Genomic DNA, 21,015 nt, shown 5'->3' on the forward strand with positions numbered 1-21,015 from the left:
ACCATAATAAAATTCCTTTTCAATATTCTAAACCAAATTAAACATTTAGTTTAATTAAACATGCTCTCTAACATGCCATAAATAAATATGTGGTTCATAAATAATATTCCAAACTATTATTTTCCATCCAATAATCCATCACAAATAAATCATGCTTCATAATCCAATCACCAATAACATCCAAATCATAATTTCCAATCCAAACCTAGCATGATACTACTTGTAATCAATCAAACACATCTAGCATGCTATTACATCAACATAATTATGCTAAGTACGCGAACGTACCTTGTATATGATCTTAATATCGCCACAATTAATAAAAATCGCTCATTTCAAAGTCTCCTACAATTTAAAATCATAGAAGAGTATTAAAATCCTCTCTACACAAATTTTCAGCAATATATACTATTATAAACCCCTCATAATTTAATTAAAATAAGCTGAAATTATATTTAAAACATCATACTTTGAACTACTGCTAATGAATGACGTCCTCGTCTCTAGCAATTTTTGGGAATATATAGATGTAGCCCAAACCGACTTAAATCAGCAAATACACACTCGCCTGATCGGGCAATGGGCCGCTCGATCGGGCCCGCTAATTCACGCCCAGCTGAACTGTTAGTGGGCCTTTCTACTTGGGCCGCCAAATAACTTAACCTTTGTTTTGTAATTCGTGGCCTCATTACTTGCTCCGTACCTTATTAACTTAACTTGGACTTGAGCTTTAAGTATACGGTCACAAAATATAATCAAACTCTAATATCTTTGTAGTGTCTCAATGAATTCGGAAATTGTTATAAATCTGCAAATTCCTATAAGATAATACCAACTGTACAAAAACACTAGAAAATGTATATTAGTAATAAAATAGCTCTGCAGAGCTCAAATAAGCACAAATATGACCGTGGGACGGGGAACAAAAATATATATATAATAGACTCATCACCGCTTTCAATCACTTGTGTGGGTGGTCGACTTTTTGGAATATTGGGGCGGTGGGATTTTGGAATAGTGGTTGGGTCGATTTTATGGGTTTTGGGTGGAATGGCAGCTTTGTGATAATCTGGTAGAAAATAATATTGTGTCTAAGCTTGAGAAATTGTTCGATCATGGCAGAAAGTTAGCTTCATTCTTTTGTAAAAATTATCTCTCCTCGGAAATACAAGTTGCAGTAGTGGTTTTTGTGGCTAAGGTGGTGGGTTGTTGGGGTTAGGGTTTAGAGAAGGGGGTGACCGACTGTGGAGGTGGGTCGCCAAGGTGAGGGGTTCAAGGCGGCAGTCAGTTTGGGGGGGGGGGGGCTGCTGCCAAGGGAGGGGGAAATGGAGGGGAGTGGCTAGTTGGTGGTGGAAGTGGTGGTTTTTGTTTTTTGTTTTTAATTTATAAATTAATTTAATTATTAAATGGTTAAGTAAGAGTTAGAGAGTAATTGGAAGAAATTAGAAGTTAATTAACCGAATTAGAGGTACAGTTTGTTTTCAACATAAAAATTTTAACTTTGGGTTTTTTTTGTACTCGCAAAATGGTGCATTTAAAATGTTTTTTTAACAAATTTTTCTCAATATATAAAATTTATAATTTACTCGCTCCGTTTTTAAATACTTTTTCTATTTCTTCATGCGTGAAGTTTTAGAAAAAATTGGAAAAAGTAATAAAACATGGCGGTAGTGTGGCAGGGGAAGAATAAAAAATTGTAAAAAAACAAAAGTAGTTGTGAGAATTAGAGAAGAGAGAATATGAAATGAATAAAATATGATTTACATTGGATTCAGTAGGGGAGAGGAATGAATTTATATATACTATACTAAAACAAGGTACATTAGCTCCATGGCTGCCACGTGTCCCTATCTATATAAAATATACTACGTAATATACTACATCCACTTTACCTTAGAAATTGTAAATGGATAGAACTCAGGAAAGCGAGGGTAGTATTAAGTAGCAAATTAATTTTGTAATAGATGTTGAATAATATTTTTATACTTTAATTATAGTAAATAATTTTTTATCCTACATACATAATCTTAAGAAATAAATTTTTTGCTTATATTCTTGTATGGAACTCAATATAATATATACGTATTGAATATATAGACCACTCATCTATCACTCAAGCTAAGTATACTATTCCTTAAAATATATATTTTATAATATTTAATATTCTATCTTTTTCATAGAATGTAATATATTATTAAGTAGAATATTATTAAAAGATATGGAGTCATACATATAATCTATAGAAAAGATACATTTATCCTATATTTTACCACTCTATATATAAAATCTATATATTAAAAATCTCTTACAATTTACTAAAAGATTGACAAGTGATATTTTTTCCTACAATGATAGTCAATAATAGATTATGAATAGCTAAAAATTATAAGCATTCTTGACCATTTAATGAAGCTAGAAAATATTATAAATTATATTAGTACTAAGTGTGCATAAGAATGATTTTATTTATCTATCGTATATAAATTTGCATACTAGACATAAATAAATGCATGTACAAAAATAATAATATGAGTCATGTATAGTGTATATGTACCACCTTAAAGATATAATATTTGGTAAATATAATTTCAGTTTAGTATAAATAAGTTCAAATTGGTATATTTAATTTCAGTTTAGTAAAAAGCAATTACTTTAAAGAAGAAATCTAATATAGAAATAATAATTAAAAAAAATCAACAAAAATAATTTCAATTCAGTAATATTTATTTTACTTTAAATAAAATTAAATTTAGGAATTTGTTACTGTTTGATTAGTGGTCTAGTTGCTGAAAATTGTCATCTATGAACTAATTTGCTGATTGATGAGTGATGTTAGCTATGTTATCATTTCCTGCATCACTAGCATCTCTGAGTGTTGATATTCTTGGAAAATTGTTGATACAACAATTAGTAGAAGCACTATATGCAGGATAATGCAAGTTTTCTCTAATGAGAATGAAGGAGTTTTTTTTTTTTTTTTTCTTCGTGTGTCAAGCCCCTTTTCTAATCTTCTGGCACTCTCTCACCACCATTGCTGCTCCTAGCCAAAACCCTCTCCGTTTATCTTATGCCATGACAACATTATTTCCCTTAAAAAAAGTTAGTTCGAGTTATGGGAAATGTCATCTTCTTTCTTATTGGTTGCAATCATCTTTCTTACTTATACATATATGCATTAGTACTTGGGAAGTGAACAAACAAATATCTTTACCTTTTTTAGTTGAATTGATCCCATTGTCTGAAATGTGTGGTTAGATGTCTCTTCGATTAAAATTCAACTGGAGCTCCCTTGGAACGGCTATGGATTGGCATGCCACATAGTTTTGCTGAAGGCTTCAACAAAGGAATAAACATGTACATACTTAATTTAGCAACTAAATCATCTTCCTTATGCATGGCAGGCTCATGGAGATAGCCTATTCTATTATGTCTCAGGTAAGAGCCTGAAAGTTATGATTAATTTAGGAGCATATCTACTAGATTACTAATTTTGATTTAGTTAAGGATCAAGTTAAGAACTACGTTGTCATTAACTTAGGATCTTTCTGTTTTGAGCCAAAGCTATGGATTTTTGTAAAAGTTTCGATCTTTTGTGTTTTGGTTTTTAATTCTTTCTGGAAAACCACTCTCAATGATTGAATAAATCAATATTAATTTCTGTGTATATTGCGGCTCTCTTCTTTACAACCTACAAAACTGCTATATATACAAGGACTATTTACCAACCCTACACACCTCAGCTAAGACAACTCAGCTTTACAAGAGACAAATGACCAGCTGTAAAACAACAGAGGAAAAAGGGACAAAAAAAGAGCAGAAAAGAGTAACAAATATTTACAGCAAATAATACATGTAAATACATGTATTTTCTACACCCCCCCCCCAAGTTAGACTTGGGGAAGTAGAGACAAGTCCTAACTTGAAGGAAAGGAAATTATGCTGGCTTTCACCTAAAGGTTTAGTCATAATGTCAGCCAGCTGAAGAGAGGACTTAACATATGCAGTGGATATGAAACCTTCTTCAATGTTGTCTCGAATATAATGACAATCCAATTTGAGATGTTTGGTGAGGTCATGAAACATTGGATTGTTAGCAATGTAGTGAGCTGCTTTGCTGTCACAAAAAAGCAGAATGGGTTTAGGAATTGGAACTCTCATATCTTCAAGTATTCCATCTAACCATACCAATTCACTAGTTGTGTGTGACATGCTACGATATTCAGATTCTGCTGAAGACTTCGAAACCGTCTTCTGTTTCTTCGTTTTCCAAGAGATGAGGCTACTCCCTAGGAATACGCAATACCCTGTTAAAGATCTACCACTAAATGCACATGTTCCCCAATCTGCATCACAGAAACCTATAAGCTTCAGTTCAGAATCTGAAGGGTAGAACAAACCCCAATCGCTTGTTCCTTTTAAGTATGAAACCACATGTAGGGCAGCTTGAAAATGTGGCTTTCTAGGCTCCTGCATAAATTGGCTCAATTGTTGTACTGAGTAAGAAATATCTGGTCTGGTTAATCTCAGATACAACAGCCTGCCAATGATTCTTCTGTATTATTCAAGGTCTGGCATCACCTCCCCTGTATCAATTGATAATTTCAGTCCCTTTTGCATAGGGAATTTGCTATGTTTGCTGTTTCTCATTCCTGTGTCTTCCACCAGGTCATGAATATATTTTCTTTTATTGAGCATGATTCCCTCTTCATTCCTGGAGACTTTTATTCCCAAGAAATATCTCATATGACCAAGGTCCTTGATTGTGAATGCCTTGTCAAGACCCTTTTTTAAAACTTCAATATAGTTCTCTTCATCACCCGTAATTAATAGGTCATCAACATAAACAAGCACCATTGTACTTTTCCCATCTTTTACTCTTGTAAAAAGTGAGTGATCTCTCTTTGATTGCACCATCCCAAACTTCTTAAGAAATCTCGTAAGTTCCTGATTCCATTGCCTAGATGCTTGTCTCAGTCCATACAAACTCCTGTTCAACTTGCATACCTCACCTTCTTTGCCTTTAGTATATCCCTTTGGTTGCTTCATGTATATCTCTTCTTCCAAAAACCCATGCAAAAAGGCATTGTTTATATCCAATTGATATAAACTCCAATTTCGAGCAGAAGCCAAAGCAATCAAGCTTCTCACTGTAGTAAACTTTGCTACGGGTGAGAATGTATCCTTGTAATCTTTTCCTTTTATCTGCCTATCTCCTCTTGCCACCACTCTAGCCTTTAATCTCTCAATTTTTCCATCTTTCTTAAGCTTTGTCTTATACACCCATTTGCAATCTATTGCTCTCTGTCCCTCTGGTAAGGTTGTCATTTCCCATGTTCCATTCTTTTCCAAAGCTTCTAACTCCATGTTCATTGCATTCACCCATCCTATCTCTGTACTTGCTTCTTTGTAACTATGTGGCTCTTTTACTTTAAACACATTGTTCAAGGAACTCACATATTCCTTCGAGTATGAGTTGTAATCACTAAGCTCTTTTGCTGTAAATCCAACTCTAGCTGTCATGTTACAATCACCCTTCTTTCCTGGGACTGTACACACATAATCTCTAAACCTTCCTGGCATGACTGAGTCCCTCGTGCTTCTTCTAGGATCTTCATTCTGGTCCTGATCATCTTGTTCAACATTTTCTTGTTCAGTTTCTGTTTGAACATCAGTAAAAAATGTTTCATCACTGAAGTTTTCACCATCTTCCTCTGTTTCTATGTCGTTTTCTTCCTCTAGTTTTTCACCTTCCTCAAAGGTTGGCTCATCACTCATCTTCTCAATCAAGGGTTCACCTTGATCAATTTCATCATTCATCTCACTGATCATTTCTGTTTCATTAGAAACCTTAAACTCTCCTAGCATCCCTTTCTTTCCTTCCTTATTGTGATCTGAAATAAGGAAAGGAAATATGGTTTCTTTAAAGACTACATCTCTGCTCACAAATACCCTTTTCTTCTCAAGGTCGAAGACCCTATATCCCTTCTGGTCACTTGCATATCCCACTAATACACACCTTACTCCTTTGTTCCCAAACTTATCCAATTTTCTATCTGTGTTCGATGCATAGCATAAACACCCTATGATCCTCAAGTGATCATATTTTGCTTTCCTTTTGAGCAACCTCTCATAAGGTGTCTCCCATCCTATTACAGAACTAGGTAACAAGTTGATAATGTGTGTGGCAGCCATTACACACTCACCCCATAAATATCGAGGCATCCCAGCATATATCCTCATGGTCCTTGCTGTTTCGATCAAATGCATGTGTTTCCTTTCCACTCTTCCGTTTTGCTGAGGTATACCAGCAACACTTCTTTGATGTACTATTCCTCTCTCATGAAACATGTTCCTGCATTCAGCCTGGAACACTTCTGTTCCATTGTCACTGCGCATAGTCTTCACTTTCACATTGAAATGATTTTCTATGTAATTAAAGAAAGTCTGCAAAATTTCTTTCACCTGTTCTTTGCAGGACAGCAAATGCGTCCAAGTTCCTCTACTATAGTCATCCACTATAGTGAGGAAATATCTTTCACCTGTCACGGTTGGGACTCTATACGGTCCCCATAAATCCACATGAATAAGTTCAAAAATTCCATTTGCAATTGTATTACTTAATTTAAAAGGGAGTTCATGGTGTTTTCCTAAGCAACAAGCATCACAAAAGAAATTCTTTATGGAGTTACAATTGCAAATATCAATACGTTTCAACTTAGAAATAGAACTATGTCCTAATCTAGCATGTAAAACATTCAGCTTCACATCTTGGTTACACACAGCTGCATTATTGCTCCGCTTCTTGCCTTCTTCTCCTAAAGCTTTTTGCTTCCCATCTGACTCTACCACCAGTCTATACAAACCATTCTCCTTCACTCCTCTTCCAACAACTTGTTTAGAGTAAAGGTCCTGTAAAGTGCAATTTTCTGTATCAAACACTATTCTCACTTTACTATTCTCAATTAATTTACTTATTGAAAGTAAATTATGTCTAAATTCCTCAATATATAACACATCATGCAAAATCAGTTCATTTGAGAGCTTCACCTCTCCAACTTTCTCAACTATTTTCACATTTCTATCTGGAAATCCTACCTTCACAGGTTCCTTTAATGGTCTAAAACAAGTAAAGGCTTTCTCATTACCACACATGTGGTCAGAAGCTCCAGAATCAATAATCCAAGTTTCTTTTCCATATGCTTTTGTAAAACTCACAGCATTAGAGACTAAGATTATACCTGCAAAATTTGCCATCTTGCTGTTGCTTGCCCCAGAAGATTGCTGAGCGTTGAACAACTTCATCATTTCTTGTGCCACCGCGGTTACAAGTCTACTGTCAAGTTTCCCATCTGCATTTCCAGCACTTCTTGCATTCTCCAAAGGATCATCTGCCTCATACTCATTTCTTTCTCTTCCTGCATTAGCTGCATATTTCACTCCACTCTTTCCTTTCGGATTGTTCTTGAACCAATCTGGATAGCTATAGATCTTGAAGCATCCATCGATTGTGTGCCCCTTCATTTTGTAGTGTTCACACCATTTCTTCATTTTCATTTCTCTTGTTTCTTTGCCTTGGAAACCTCCAACTCCTCTTCCTTGGTTCATTTTGTTCACAGCAAAAGCACTTGATTCAGTAGTGCTCTGCCCTTCTATTATCTGTCTCTGCTTCTTTGCCTGCTGCACCAAATGGAAGGCTCTATTCAGAGTTGGAAGTGGCTCCATTGCCATTATGTTCCCAGCAATGTTCTCATTTTTCTTGTTTAGTCTCATCACAAAATCTATCACCTTGTTTCTCTCCTGTATTTCCAAGAATTTCTTGAGGAGATGACAGGTGCACTTCTTCATAGCACTACAAGTGCATTCGAGCATCCCTTCTACATCCTGTATTTCATCCCAAATCTGCTTTATCTTGAAATAATACTCAAAAACGGGCATATTTTCTTGTTCAAGGTTCTTAACCTGCTTCTTCAGAGAGTAGAGAAGTGGTGCATTCGTTTCTCTATACCTCTCCTTAAGTTCACTCTAGAGCTTCTCTACAGAGTCTATGTATGTGAAGCTATTGGCAATCTTCTCATCCATAGACCTGCATAACCATCCTCTAAGCATGTAATCGTTTCTCATCCAAAGAGCATGCTTTGGATCATCAGCGTTAGGCTTACTCACCTTTCCTTCAAGGAACCCAAGCTTGTTCTTAGATCCTAGTGCAAGTTTAATACTTCTGCTCCAGTTGAGAAAATTTTCTCCATTGAATGTAATATTCCCGAGAGGAACATTAGCATTATCTGAGTTTGCAAGAAATAGTGGATCTGTATACCTAATCTCATTCTTTGTTTCCTTATCTTCCCCTGCCATTCTATCAAGGATCAAGAAATTTTTCTGTATTCTATTGCTTTATCAAACAGTAAGGTAAAAGATTCAAGCTTTCAACCTTGCTGCTCTGATACCATGTAAAAGTTTTGATCTTTTGTGTTTTGGTTTCTAATTCTTTCTGGAAAACCACTCTCAATGATTGAATAAATCAATATTAATTTCTGTGTATATTGCGGCTCTCTTCTTTAAAACCTACAAAACTGCTATATATACAAGGACTATTTACCAACCCTACACACCTCATCTAAGACAACTCTGCTTTATAAGAGATAAAAGACCAGCTGTAAAACAACAGAGGAAAAAGGGACAAAAAAAGAGCAGAAAAGAATAACAAATATTTACAGCAAATAATACATGTAAATACATGTATTTTCTACAATTTTAAATCGATTAATAATATACATCACTCGGCTGTAGGTTAAAACCTTTAATCTCCTTTAGGCTAATTAGAACTTGTTATGTTTTTATCTATCCTAGAAAATTTGGAAAATTTAAATTCCTCAACTTTTGATTTTTTTTATTTTTTTATATAATTTATATGGGATTTTGGAACAGAATGACTGAGGCTTGAAGGGTCGAATTTTGCTAAGAAATTGTAGGCAGACTCAATGCTTTTGATCAGAGGTTTCGATTCAATTGTCTTAGCTCACTAGCTATATTGAGAAAGCCCTTCAGGTAATTAATTTATTCTAGAATTGCTTATGTTGTTTATTTCTAAGCAATCACATTATGTGACGAGATACATGTCTGAAATCGTTTCTTTTTACTGTGAATGTAATGGAAATTTGCGAGAGGTTAGTCATATTACCGCTTTTAAGACATGTTACTTGTCAATGTCGATAATTTTAGCATATGTGTTGTAGGTTTGTATGGGTGTTTGTGTCAGTAGTTAATCTGATGGGTTATGGTAGCTGCAAGAATTTGATTTTGTAATTTGTTTATTTGATCAAGTAAAACTTGTTTGTGCTATAACTTTGTATGGGTGTTTGTGTTAGTAGTTTAGGATTGAAGTAGTCCCGAGGATGCTTACCTAGATGGTTTATGTTAGTTGTTGCTTAGAAGTTAGAATTTTTTTAAGCCAGCTGAGCTTATTAACTTCAGAAGTTAAGAAATATAGGAATTCAGATATATTTAAATTGAATGAGCTAAGTGAAGTTTTGCTTTGACCTTTACAAGATAAAAAAAGGTCTGTTATAGTTGCGTATTATATTTGAGAGGAAAAACTAGGTTATGAAGAAAAAAGTACCAGTACATTTCCCCTTACTAAAACGTGGTTTGCAGAATAAAACTATGACACGTACTAATGAAAAAACAAGCTAGAGCTTTGAATATGCGATAATATATGTATTGCATGTACCATTGTTCTGCCTCACAAGTCACAACAATTAAACACTCTAATCAATAATTTGTATAGCATATTTCTAATGCTTCCAGCACTATAGGAAAAGTCCAATCTAATGGACCCCATCATTTTAGTTGCAAAGAGAATCAAACCAAAAATGAACATTAACAGAAAGTCAGATTTCAAAATTTTGACAGTTGAAAACTTAAATAATCCAGATATTTTAAAAAATAAAATAAAATTGAGGGCTATGACTGATACTAACTCCTAACAGAAAGTTCGTAACACAATTAAGTTGTTATTAAAAGGCAGATGAATCAAAATCAGTTGAAAAGACCCTTAATTCCCATAATTTATAAGATCCCTAGACATTCACTGCTCTTAGGCAGGTTGGTGCTAATTACTATTTTTTTGTCTCCTAAAATCATCCCCTTAGCCTAAATCTTCTTATATGATACACTATTCTGAATATTGCCTTCTGCTTACTGTTTTGTTCAGGTAGAGAAGGTCCAATTTTAAGGGAAAGAGTTTCTGTTTGGCATCTGATGCTGCTTGGAAGGAAGTGAATAAGCTAAGGTAAGGCTATTGGTAGTACCTTTTATGGGTGCCAACCTTTCATAATGTTGTCTAATATTGGGACTATAATGTGGATTTGTTGTCTTTATTTTAACTATGTATAGTTCCTCTTTTGGGGATTTGATCCTTCCTGTTCCTCCATTCGCAGAAATGTTTAATAAATTATCGTCATGAGCATTCTACACTTGTATACAACTTATTGACTTTTTTATTCTTCATTTTTTTTATTCTCCATTCGCGTAAATGTTTAATAAATAAGTTGATAGCCACGTTAGTATTCGTGGAAAGAGAATTTGTTTGCCACATGAATACCCGTGGTATAAATTTTAAAATTTGCCACGACATCCATTTTCCCGTGGCAAATTGCTAGCCATGGCCTCTTGTGCCACGGGAGTAAATTTCAAAATTCTCGTGGCTAAATTGCATAGCCACGGGAATTTTAAACTTGTGCCACGATTTTATTCATGGCACAAAGGTCAATTTGTTGTAGTGGTTTCTATGGATCCAGCAAAAGTTCAAGCAGTGAGTGAGTGGCCTACGCCTAAGAATGAGTCTGATATAAGAAGTTTCTTGGGACTAGTTGGCTACTATAGAAGGTTTGTGAAAGATTTTTTAAAGATTTCTAGACCCTTAACCAGGACCGTCTTAATAATATCAGGGGCCCTGTGCTAACTATAAAATAAAGGCCCTAATACTATATAAAATAAATAAACACAATTTTTTGAAATGTATTTTTCCAATAAAATTTGAATAACATACCAAATCACCAATGCAATTTCAAACTAATGTATTATGTGTCTGTACTCCAAATTCCATGTTAACCCCCTATTCTAAATAAAATTATTTATCCTATTCAAAACAAGCATTCTATTATCACAACAAAACAAACTTGAAGGTATTAGACGTGGTTAAGAACTAAAAATTAGGATAATGAATTTTCTCATTCTCTTTAGGTCATCTCGAACAATTCATATGGACAATTTACGGTGTTTATCTTTTCAAACCAAAAACAAAAGCAAACTTGAAATTACAGATAGTGGAAATTAGAAATTGATTGGGATTTTAAAAAAAAAATATTAAATTCACCCAACATAATTTTAAAAGAGTTGGAAATGTAGATTAATAATGCCATTAATGGATATTATTTACTTTAATAAAAAAAAATGGGGTGTTGTTAAACGTCGCTCGCAAATTACATAGTAACGCTCCCTTTTTTATAAGAAATTTCCTTTTGTACCCCTAGCATATAATTACGGAGTTTCTATTCAACGAGTCACATATTTCAGTCTCTAACCTCATTCACTCTCATTTTCTCTCTCTAAAAATTGAAATCTGAAAATTTTATAAAAATCTGAATTTTTTTAAAAAAATCTGAAATTTAACTCCTTAAAAAAAAAAAAAATCACCAACAACCACCTTACAACCACCACTTGAAGAACAAGGCAAAGGGATGGCTGATCCGAGGCGAATTAGGGTGACTTACGGTGGTCGTGGATTTGGTGGCGGCGGCGGCGGCGGCGAGCAGGTAAAATTTGTTTAAAAAAAACGGAAAAAGGGACTTCCGCCCAGAAATTCCGGAAGTCCCTTGGAGGATCCGCCTGAAATTTCCGGATCCTCCAAGGAATTTCCGGAATTTCTGGGCGGAAGTCCATATCCGCTTGAAAATTCCAGAAATTCCTTGGAGGATCCGGAAATTTCAGGCGGATCCTCCAAGGGACTTCCGGAATTTCTGGGCGGAAGTCCCTTTTTCCTTTTTTTTTTTTAAAAAAAAAAAATTTTACTTTGTTTTTTTTTTTGTTTTTTTTTTCGTGAATAAATGTTATTATTATTATGATTATTGTTATTTTTATGATTTTTATTATGATTATTGTTATTATTATTATTATTATTAGTAGTAGTAATATGTAATTGTTAGCATGATTTTTGTGATTATGATTATTGTTGTTGTGATTATGATTGTTGTTATTGTTGTTGTTATTGTGATTATTATGTTAGTAGTACATTATTTGTAATGTTATTGTTATATTTAGTAATAGTATTATTATTACTGTTATTTTTATGATTTTTATTATGATTATTTATATTATTATTCTTATTTTTGTTATTATGATTATTTATATTATTATTCTTATTTTTGTTATTATGATTATTTATATTATTATTATTCTTATTTTTGTTATTATGATTATTTATATTATTATTATTCTTTCTTTCCCTTTTTTTTATATATTTTTTTGTTGAAACCTTATTATTCTTATTATTATTAGTAGTGGTATGTAAATGTTAGTTTATTTTTGTGATTATGATTATTATTATTATTCTTATTGTTGTTATTATGATTATTAATATTATTATTCTTATTATTATTCTTATTTTTTTTTAGTTATTTTTTTTTTTTGTTAAAACCTTATTATTCTTATTATTATTAGTAGTAGTATGTTATTGTTAGTTTATTTTTGTGATTATGATTATTGTTTTTGTTATTGTGATTATTATGATTATGATTATATTTTAAAATTTGTGGTTGGTATGATTATTTTGTTGAGTATGATTTTTATTATTATTGTTGTTGTTGTTGTTGTTGTTGGTGTGTTGGTATGAAATTAATTAGTTTGAATAGTATTTTTTGTAGTCCAACTTTAAACAAGTAGTATTTTTTGTAATTATTACTGAAATTGGATTTTGTACTTATTTTATGTAGATCGAGGGTTCTGGTGCTCGACATGCAATATCACGACGTTTGAATGCGTCTGTTAGGAGACAATCATCTCGTTCAGCACCGTTTCAACCCGAGCAGCAATACGGGTCTACTAGTGGTTGGTCGGGAGACCAACAGTCAGGAAGTAGTTGGCCTATGTATTCGCTAGGTGGAGTACCTACATCTGACGAGGAGGAAGTCTCGGCTAGTCATGCTGGTGACCGGGATGAAGAATCGAGCCCCCCTCAGGATTATCATATGATATGTAGGGGTCAGTATGGGAGATTTGTTGGTAGTGGATCGAGTCAGCCTACTACCAGCTCTGGAGAAGCATGGTTAGTGAAGGAGCCGATGCCGGGTGGTCCTGAGGATGGGACTGTTATCCCTAGTTTTGGTGGTCACGTGGCACGATATATATGGATCGAGCAGGAGCGAGGTGTTTTGCGGTGTTTGAGTAGGTCAAAGCTGTGTTCTGACTTGGTTACGTGGCGAGGTAGTCAATCAGCGGAGAACCTCCACTTGATTGATGGTAGTTGGTTGTCTCACTTGCCCGGGCTGATGTTTAAAAAACTTGATTGGCCGTTGATTTCTGCTTTTGTTGAGAGATGGCAGCCAGATACAAACACTTTTCATATGCCATTTGGGGAGATCACGATCATGTTGCACGATGTGTACAACATTCTTGGGCTACGTGTACATGGCAAGATGGTCACCACTACACCTAGCACGGACTACTTACGAGACGCATGCTCGATTACCATGGATATGACTCCGGATGATTTGTCTGAGATTTGCGGCACAAAGACGATTTGGCATGGTAGTGGGGTGTTGACTAATAAGATTTTTGAGTCGACATTGGAGGTTGAGAGGCAGTTTAGTGCTCAGTATACTGCGTACTTGTGGTTAGTGCTTGGAGGTTCACTGTTTATAGACAAGAGTGGTAACCGTACGCATCCTTCCTTCCTCCACAAGCTATGTTATATGGATGTCCCTATTAACGAGTACGCTTGGGGCACAGCTGCACTGGCTTACTTGTATAGGCAATTGGGCACGGCATCACGGAAAGGTGCTGATTCGATCGCGGGTTGTCTCACGCTTCTGCAAGCGTGGATTTACGAGTACCTTCCGTGCTTTCGGCCTCAGCAGGGTACCTTGACGAGGGACCTTAATATCCCTCGTGCGTCTGCTTGGGATGTTGGAGCGGGATGTCCTAGCAAGAACTTGGAGCGCCTGATATCTTTTCGTACTAGAATTGATGCGCTGACTGACCGTGAGGTGAACTGGCTACCATACGGAGTTGATCCTGGACTTGGAGTGCCCCTCACTTTATTTATTGGCTGCATCTAGTACCGTAAAATCATAGAGCCGTACATGCCTGATAGAGTGGTTCGACAGCTTGGTTTCGTGCAAGGCATTCCACGTGACATTATCAGGCCAGAGAAGGCCAAGAGGCCGACTAACTTGAAGATGTACCGGGTAGACTTCCCGACCGAGATGACAGATGTGATGTGGAAGAGGTTTGTCCCTGGGACATCTCAAAGTGTAGTTTTAGGTGCCCTCACCAGACTTAGTGCTGGAGCTCCTTCTGTTACGCCTCGTTACATGCAGTGGCTGTACAGGTTTTCTCACCCTCGGGTATCTCCAGGTCCAGCAGTTACAAGCAATCTACCTGACCGGACTAACACTGATTATGTAAGTTTTGCGTTTATTTTATTATTTAGAATGACTTATAATAATTGTTGTATATATAATACGTTATTATGTGATTTGTAGTGGATGAGTCGGTCCATGGAGATTCACCAAAAGAGCACTAGCTGAGTATCCTCACATGTCTAGTGAGACTAGGACAATGACGGAGCAGCTTTTATTTGATTGGAAGTCAAAATTGGGACTCTAAATTGCTTTTTTGGTCGTATTAGTGGTTTTTATGTGAACTTCTTTGAATTGCTTTATATTTCTTTTTTATTAGTCATGTACAATAAGAACTGGACAGTGTATATATTTCTTAGTTTTTGTTGCACCTACTATCTAACTAATGCATCCCACATGTTCCTTCTAGCTTCATAGTGTTGATTCCATCCATTAACACTAGCCTCGTGGTGCTCAGTCCACCAACCGGCGATCGGCGGGAGAGGTGAAACAGGTGCAAGGTCAAGACGGATGAAATGTGATCCACCAACTATAGCAATTACGAACTCCCGACTCGGTGACAGGACCCCATTTCGTGCCCTCAGCGGTAACACTGTGATGCATGGGTAGTAGCAAGTTGGTACTAGGCCTACCCCGAGACAAATCACCCTTGCGTTGAACCACGTAGCAATAGGAAATAAATCTTGAATAGTTACCATCCAATGTCGCTCCCCAACAGCCCCACCATCCCATCGAATACGCTCTATGTTCATCCATAGTCGTCCAAGCCCGTAAATCCGTTCGTACAAATCAGGATGACCGGAAATCTCGTTCGCTATTGTTTCTCGAGCGTCAAACCATAGTCCCTGATCACCAAAGAAGAAGTCGGCGACACAACAAAAGCCACAGTTCCCATCACCAATGACATCCTTCCAAGACGTAATGTACGGCAACATCGGGCCTGGAATCTGGTTCAAATACCTGCACTGACTAATGTCACACGGATCTTCTGCACATAATTACAAAGATTAATTATTAGTAAAGCTACAAGATGAAATACATATAATTTTTAACATCACTAGACTTTTAATATTACCTGTTTCTTGGTCACCACCACGTTGACTGTATTGACGATTCACATGCTCGAAATAACTTCGATCACGCCTGGTGTCATTGTTCCTCCGTCGACCACGAACGTTGAGGTTCACATGTGGTTCTTCAAGTTGTGTGTGATCCGGGTGCAGCTCCTCTTCAATGATGCGCGATAAATTTCGACGTACAGCAGGATCACTTTCCATGACTTCATCAACCAGGGAACGAAAATGTGCGGCCTCCTCGGTCGAATCGTTAACAAATTCTGGCATGTTAACACCATCACCAATAACCAAAGTCTTCCAGAAAGAATGAATTTGGCTGCTATACAAGCCTGTCTGTGCAACTAGCGAATCATGTATCTGGCAGGCACACGGTACATCATGAGTCACACGTATAGCACATCCACAGCGTTCATAAACCTGGTAACTCAAATCCCGCATCCTTTTGGTCTCCGCATGAAGTAATTTCAAGCAATGTTGAGACACTTTGCCATTTATACGTGACAGTGGCAATTGTCTGTACATCTCCCCAATTTTAGACCTTGATGCCTCCAAACTATTACGAATTTCAATAATTCGATTACCGATATGACAATGGACTCAGGCCCATATGGTATCCAAAGAACCTGCCATTGATTCCAATTAGTAAAAACATTTTGCTATTATTTATTATAATTACAGTTACAAAATAAAGACAACAACTAATATAGTAAAACAACTAACCTGTGGATGATTCAAACCACGTTTTCACTGTTGAATGTTGGCTCTCAACTCTACAGTTGGTGGTGTTACCAAAGTGAAGAATTTGGTTCGTCCAATACGTCACAAATTTGGTTTTATGACACAGCCATGTTCCCTCAACGTACTCAATCACTGCCGGAAAATTTGCCCACCTTGCTTTCATGGTAGCCAGAGCATGATCATACTCCGCCTCAGTTGATGCATCCATAATACGTTTCCATTTGCCATTTTTAAAACTGGTACCAATCTTCTTGTTTTTGAACATCTTCGTCACCCTAGCCTCCCCATTTTTGTTAATGTGCCATCGACATAGTAAATGCGACGTCCCTGGAAACACTTCTCTCAAAGCCGCACATAGCCCAAGTTCACGGTCTGACAAAAATACCAATGGCTCTTTATCAAACCCAATCAATTCCCTTAATCTCTGCAACACCCACCGATAGCTAGCCGTGCACTCGTTGCGCATGAAAACATAACCAACTAGAAAATTCTGGTTTGTCGGTGTCACGCCTACTATCTCAAAGAACGGCATGCCATATCGATTGGTCTTATAAGTAGAATCCATCCCTATGACGTGTGGGTATGTGCGGAGTATGTTGACCGTGATCGGGTGCACCATGAATGCATGTTGCAAGACGTCGAGATCATCGGACATGACCTAGTAAATGTACTTACTCTCTCTCGCCAAATGAAGAAATTGCTGAACAACTCTTCTTCCTTCGGACATCTCCATCCTGAAGTCATTCCGATAGTTGTAAATGTGCCTAATATTTGGATGATCATTAGGAAATTGCTCTGCAATAGTTGCCATGATGTTACGGGGCGCAACCTTGGACTTTGTCATGTCACGCACAACCTGTTTTGCACCCGGGCTCAATCCGCTCACTTTACGATGACCCTCTTCATACACAATCATTGGGTGGTTATGTGTCCCGGTGTGATCATTTTTCGCACGAATCTTCCAACTATCAGTGCTGACTTCATAATATATCTTAATGTAGAAAGGACAACCATTAGCTTTGGTTTTTGTGTCTTTCCATATCGCGTTCTCCAAATCTCTCGGCTTGTTCCTCCGAGACCGATCACATCTCAAATATCGATACGGTCGGCCATCTCTGGTTTTGTTATAAGACGATTTCACCAAAATAAATCCCAGATTTATGGAAACAGCATCCGCCCATGTAACCGCATCCTCAAACGTTGGAAAAAACGTATCCGTGACGAAATTTCCACTATAATTCACACCATCACCGCCGTCTTCAGATTCTATATCCTATACAAATTAAACAAAACAACGGTTTATGTCATTATGTTCTTTTTTATAATATTAATAATAATATTTATAAAACAATATTACAACTAATAATATTATTAACATTAATAACTAATACTAATAATAACAACAATCATAATAGCAACAACAATAATCATAAACACCACCAACAACAATAACAATATTAATAATATAAATATCAAAATAATTAATACCCTAACATAATTACTAATTAATATAATAATAACAATAATAATAATAATAATGTTTCAAAAAATAAAATTACTATTACTACTACTAATAATAATAATAATAATAATAATAATAATATTACTAATAATAACAACAACACTTACAAAACAATAATAACATTATTAAAAACTAAATCACAACAACAATTAAAAAAAATAATAATTAAACTAAAAAAAAATTAAAAAAAAAATTAATTGGGACATCCGCCTAAAATTTCCGGATGTCCCATGGTGGATCCGCCTAAAATTTCCGAATCCACCATGGAACATCCGGAAATTTTGGGCGAATGTACACTTCTGCCTAAAATTTACGGATGTACCATGGTGGATCCAGAAAAAATAGGCGGATCCACCATGGTACATCCGGAAATTTTAGGCGGATGTACCATTTTCAGAAAATAAAAAAAAAAAACACTTACAGAATGTTCCGAAGCATTCTCCGGCGTACGAATGTCCCAGTCATCCATCATCCAAGACCCGTCGGAATAAACTTGATGATTAAATTTAAAAAAAAAACGATTGAAGGTGGTCGTGGGGACCAATTTGGTTTGAAGGACGTGGGGATCGATGTGGTGGGCTCGGGATTCACGGTGTACTAATTTGAGGGGACCGTTATTATATAAAATAGTACAACTTGCATAAAGGGCATCCTTGTCCATTCAAGTAAAAATGGGAGCGTTACTATGTAAAATGGGAGCGACGAATAGCAATCCACAAAAAATGTATAGGATACTTGAAAAGGGTACAGTGTATATATTTTGATGAGGTGTCGAGGTGAAAGAAGAATTAAAAGAATCTTTATAAATTAATAGGCAGTTGAAATTTTCAAGAGATTTTGACAAAAGAAACATTGACCAACGACAGCTCATTATATTCCACTGTAAAAAAAAAAATTAGGCTTTCACTATTGCTTTTCACAATATTGGGGCCCTCGTAATTGTGAGGACTTGTGCAATAGGGTTGGTTGCACAGGCTCTTCACCAGGCCTGCCCTTAACTACCTTGATGAAGAAGGAAAGTAAGTTTGAATGGGATGAAAAGTGTGAACAAGCCTTTCAAACTCTTAAAGAGCGTTTAACCACCGCACCTATTTTAGCCTTACTTGATGGAAGTGATGGATTTGAAATATATAGTGATGCTTCATAGAATGCATTAGGGTGTGTGTTGCAACAAAATGGGAAGGTGATAACTTATGCTTCTCGCCAACTCAAATCACATGAAGTTAATTACCCTACACATGATCTTGAGCTTGCGGCTATAGTGTTTGGATTGAAGATTTGGAGGCATTATTTGTATTGAGGAAGGTGTAAGATCTTTACGGATCACAAGAGTCTCAAGTATATTTTCACGTAGACAAATCTCAATATGAGACAGAGGCGTTGGTTGGAGTTTTTCAATGACTATAACATAAACATACAGTACCATGAAGGGAAAGCAAATGTTATTGCGGATGCCTTGAGTACAATCAAGTCATGGTGTGAATGCTTTAATCGTGCCTAACGAGTTACGTGAGGATATGAAGCGTTTGAACTTGGAAGTTGTGAACTGTGGTAAAATAGAAGCAAGGTTGAGTGCTCTTTCGCTTGGGAGTTCATTGTTGGATGAAATAAAAGAGAGTCGGAAAGGTGAAGAAGGAATCCAATCGATTAAGGAAAAAATGAGATAAGGGAAAAATGTAGATTTCAAGAACCATGATGATGGAAGTTTGAGGTACAAAGAGAGGTGGTGCATACCAGAAAAGTGTGAGGATTTAAAGAGAAAAATCATGGAAGAAAGCCACAATACCCCATAATCTGTACACCCAGGAGGGGACAAGTTGTAAAAGGACTTAAAAGAGTTGTACTGGTGGCCAAACATGAAGAGGGAAGTAGTTGAGTTTGTGAGTAAATGCTTGACTTGTCAAAAGGTCAAGATTGATCACAAGAGACCTATGGGAAAGGTTCAACCTTTGGAAATTCCTAGTTAGAAATGGGATTCGATATCCATGGATTTTGTCATAGGATTGTCTAGAACCAAAAGTGGCAATGACACTATTTGGGTGATTGTAAATCGACTTACAAAGTCTGTGGTGTTTTTCCAGCAAAGGAAACTTGGAAAAAGAAACAATTAGCAAAAGTCTATGTGAAGAATGTAGTTCGACTACATGGAGTGCCTAAGGACATCATCTCCGATCGGGATTCAAGGTTCTTGTCCAAATTTTGGCAAAAAGTTCAAGCCAACTTGGGAACAACATTGAAAATGTGTATTACGTTCCACTTAGCAACGGATGGACAGACTAAAAGGACCAATCAAACCATGGAAGATATGCTAAGGGCGTGTGCCTTGGATTTTAAAGGTACTTGGGAAGATCATTTGGATTTGATTGAGTTTTCTTACATAATAGCTACCATGCTAGCATTGGCATGGCACCTTTCGAAGCATTATATGGTCGAAAGTGTAGAAGTCATGTATGTTGGAATGACTATAGTGAGAATCTTGTTTTGGGAACTGAGTATATTGAGGAAATGGTGAATAAATTGAAGTTGATTCGTTCGAGAATTCAGGTTGCACAAGATAGGCAGAAAAGCTATGCTGATTTGAAAAGACAAGATGATGAATTTAATGTGGGTAATAAAGTATTTTTAAAGGTCTCACCTACTATAGGAGTGATGAGATTTGGAAAGATGGGCAAATTAAGTGCCAAGTACGTAAGTCCTTATGAAATTTTGGAAGGTGTAGGAAAGGTTGCTTACAAATTGGCATTACCTGTGGAATTTTAGAAAATGCATGATGTGTTTCATATCTCTCGATTGAAAAAGTATGTTCTTGATTCTAAGCACGTGCTACAACCTAAATCGAGTCAATTGGATGAGACGTTGACTTATGAGGAAAAACCTGTGAAAATTTTGGATCACAAGGTGCGTAGTACACGCTATAAGGATATTAGAATTGTGAAAGTTCTTTGGTCAAACCAAGAGTATGAAGATCGAGGCTACTTGGGAGGCTGAGGATGATATGAGAAAGAGATACCCTGAGTTATTTAATGAGGTGGGTTACGAGGGC

At 36.2% G+C, this 21,015-nt stretch overlaps 1 protein-coding gene across 1 annotated transcript; it reads left to right on the top strand.

The window, feature by feature from the left end:
* Positions 1-19,828: 19,828 nt before the first annotated feature.
* LOC145581233 (uncharacterized) lies at positions 19,829-20,732 on the top strand. Its single transcript, XM_081638278.1, has 3 exons — positions 19,829-19,934; positions 20,054-20,156; positions 20,357-20,732. Exons 1-3 carry the CDS (start codon positions 19,829-19,831, stop codon positions 20,730-20,732), a joined length of 585 nt encoding a protein of 194 aa, XP_081494404.1.
* Positions 20,733-21,015: the final 283 nt, after the last annotated feature.

This window comes from Chenopodium album, chromosome 15 (assembly GCF_948465745.1).
Source record: "Chenopodium album chromosome 15, dcCheAlbu1.1, whole genome shotgun sequence".
Taxonomy (NCBI): Eukaryota; Viridiplantae; Streptophyta; class Magnoliopsida; order Caryophyllales; family Amaranthaceae; genus Chenopodium; species Chenopodium album.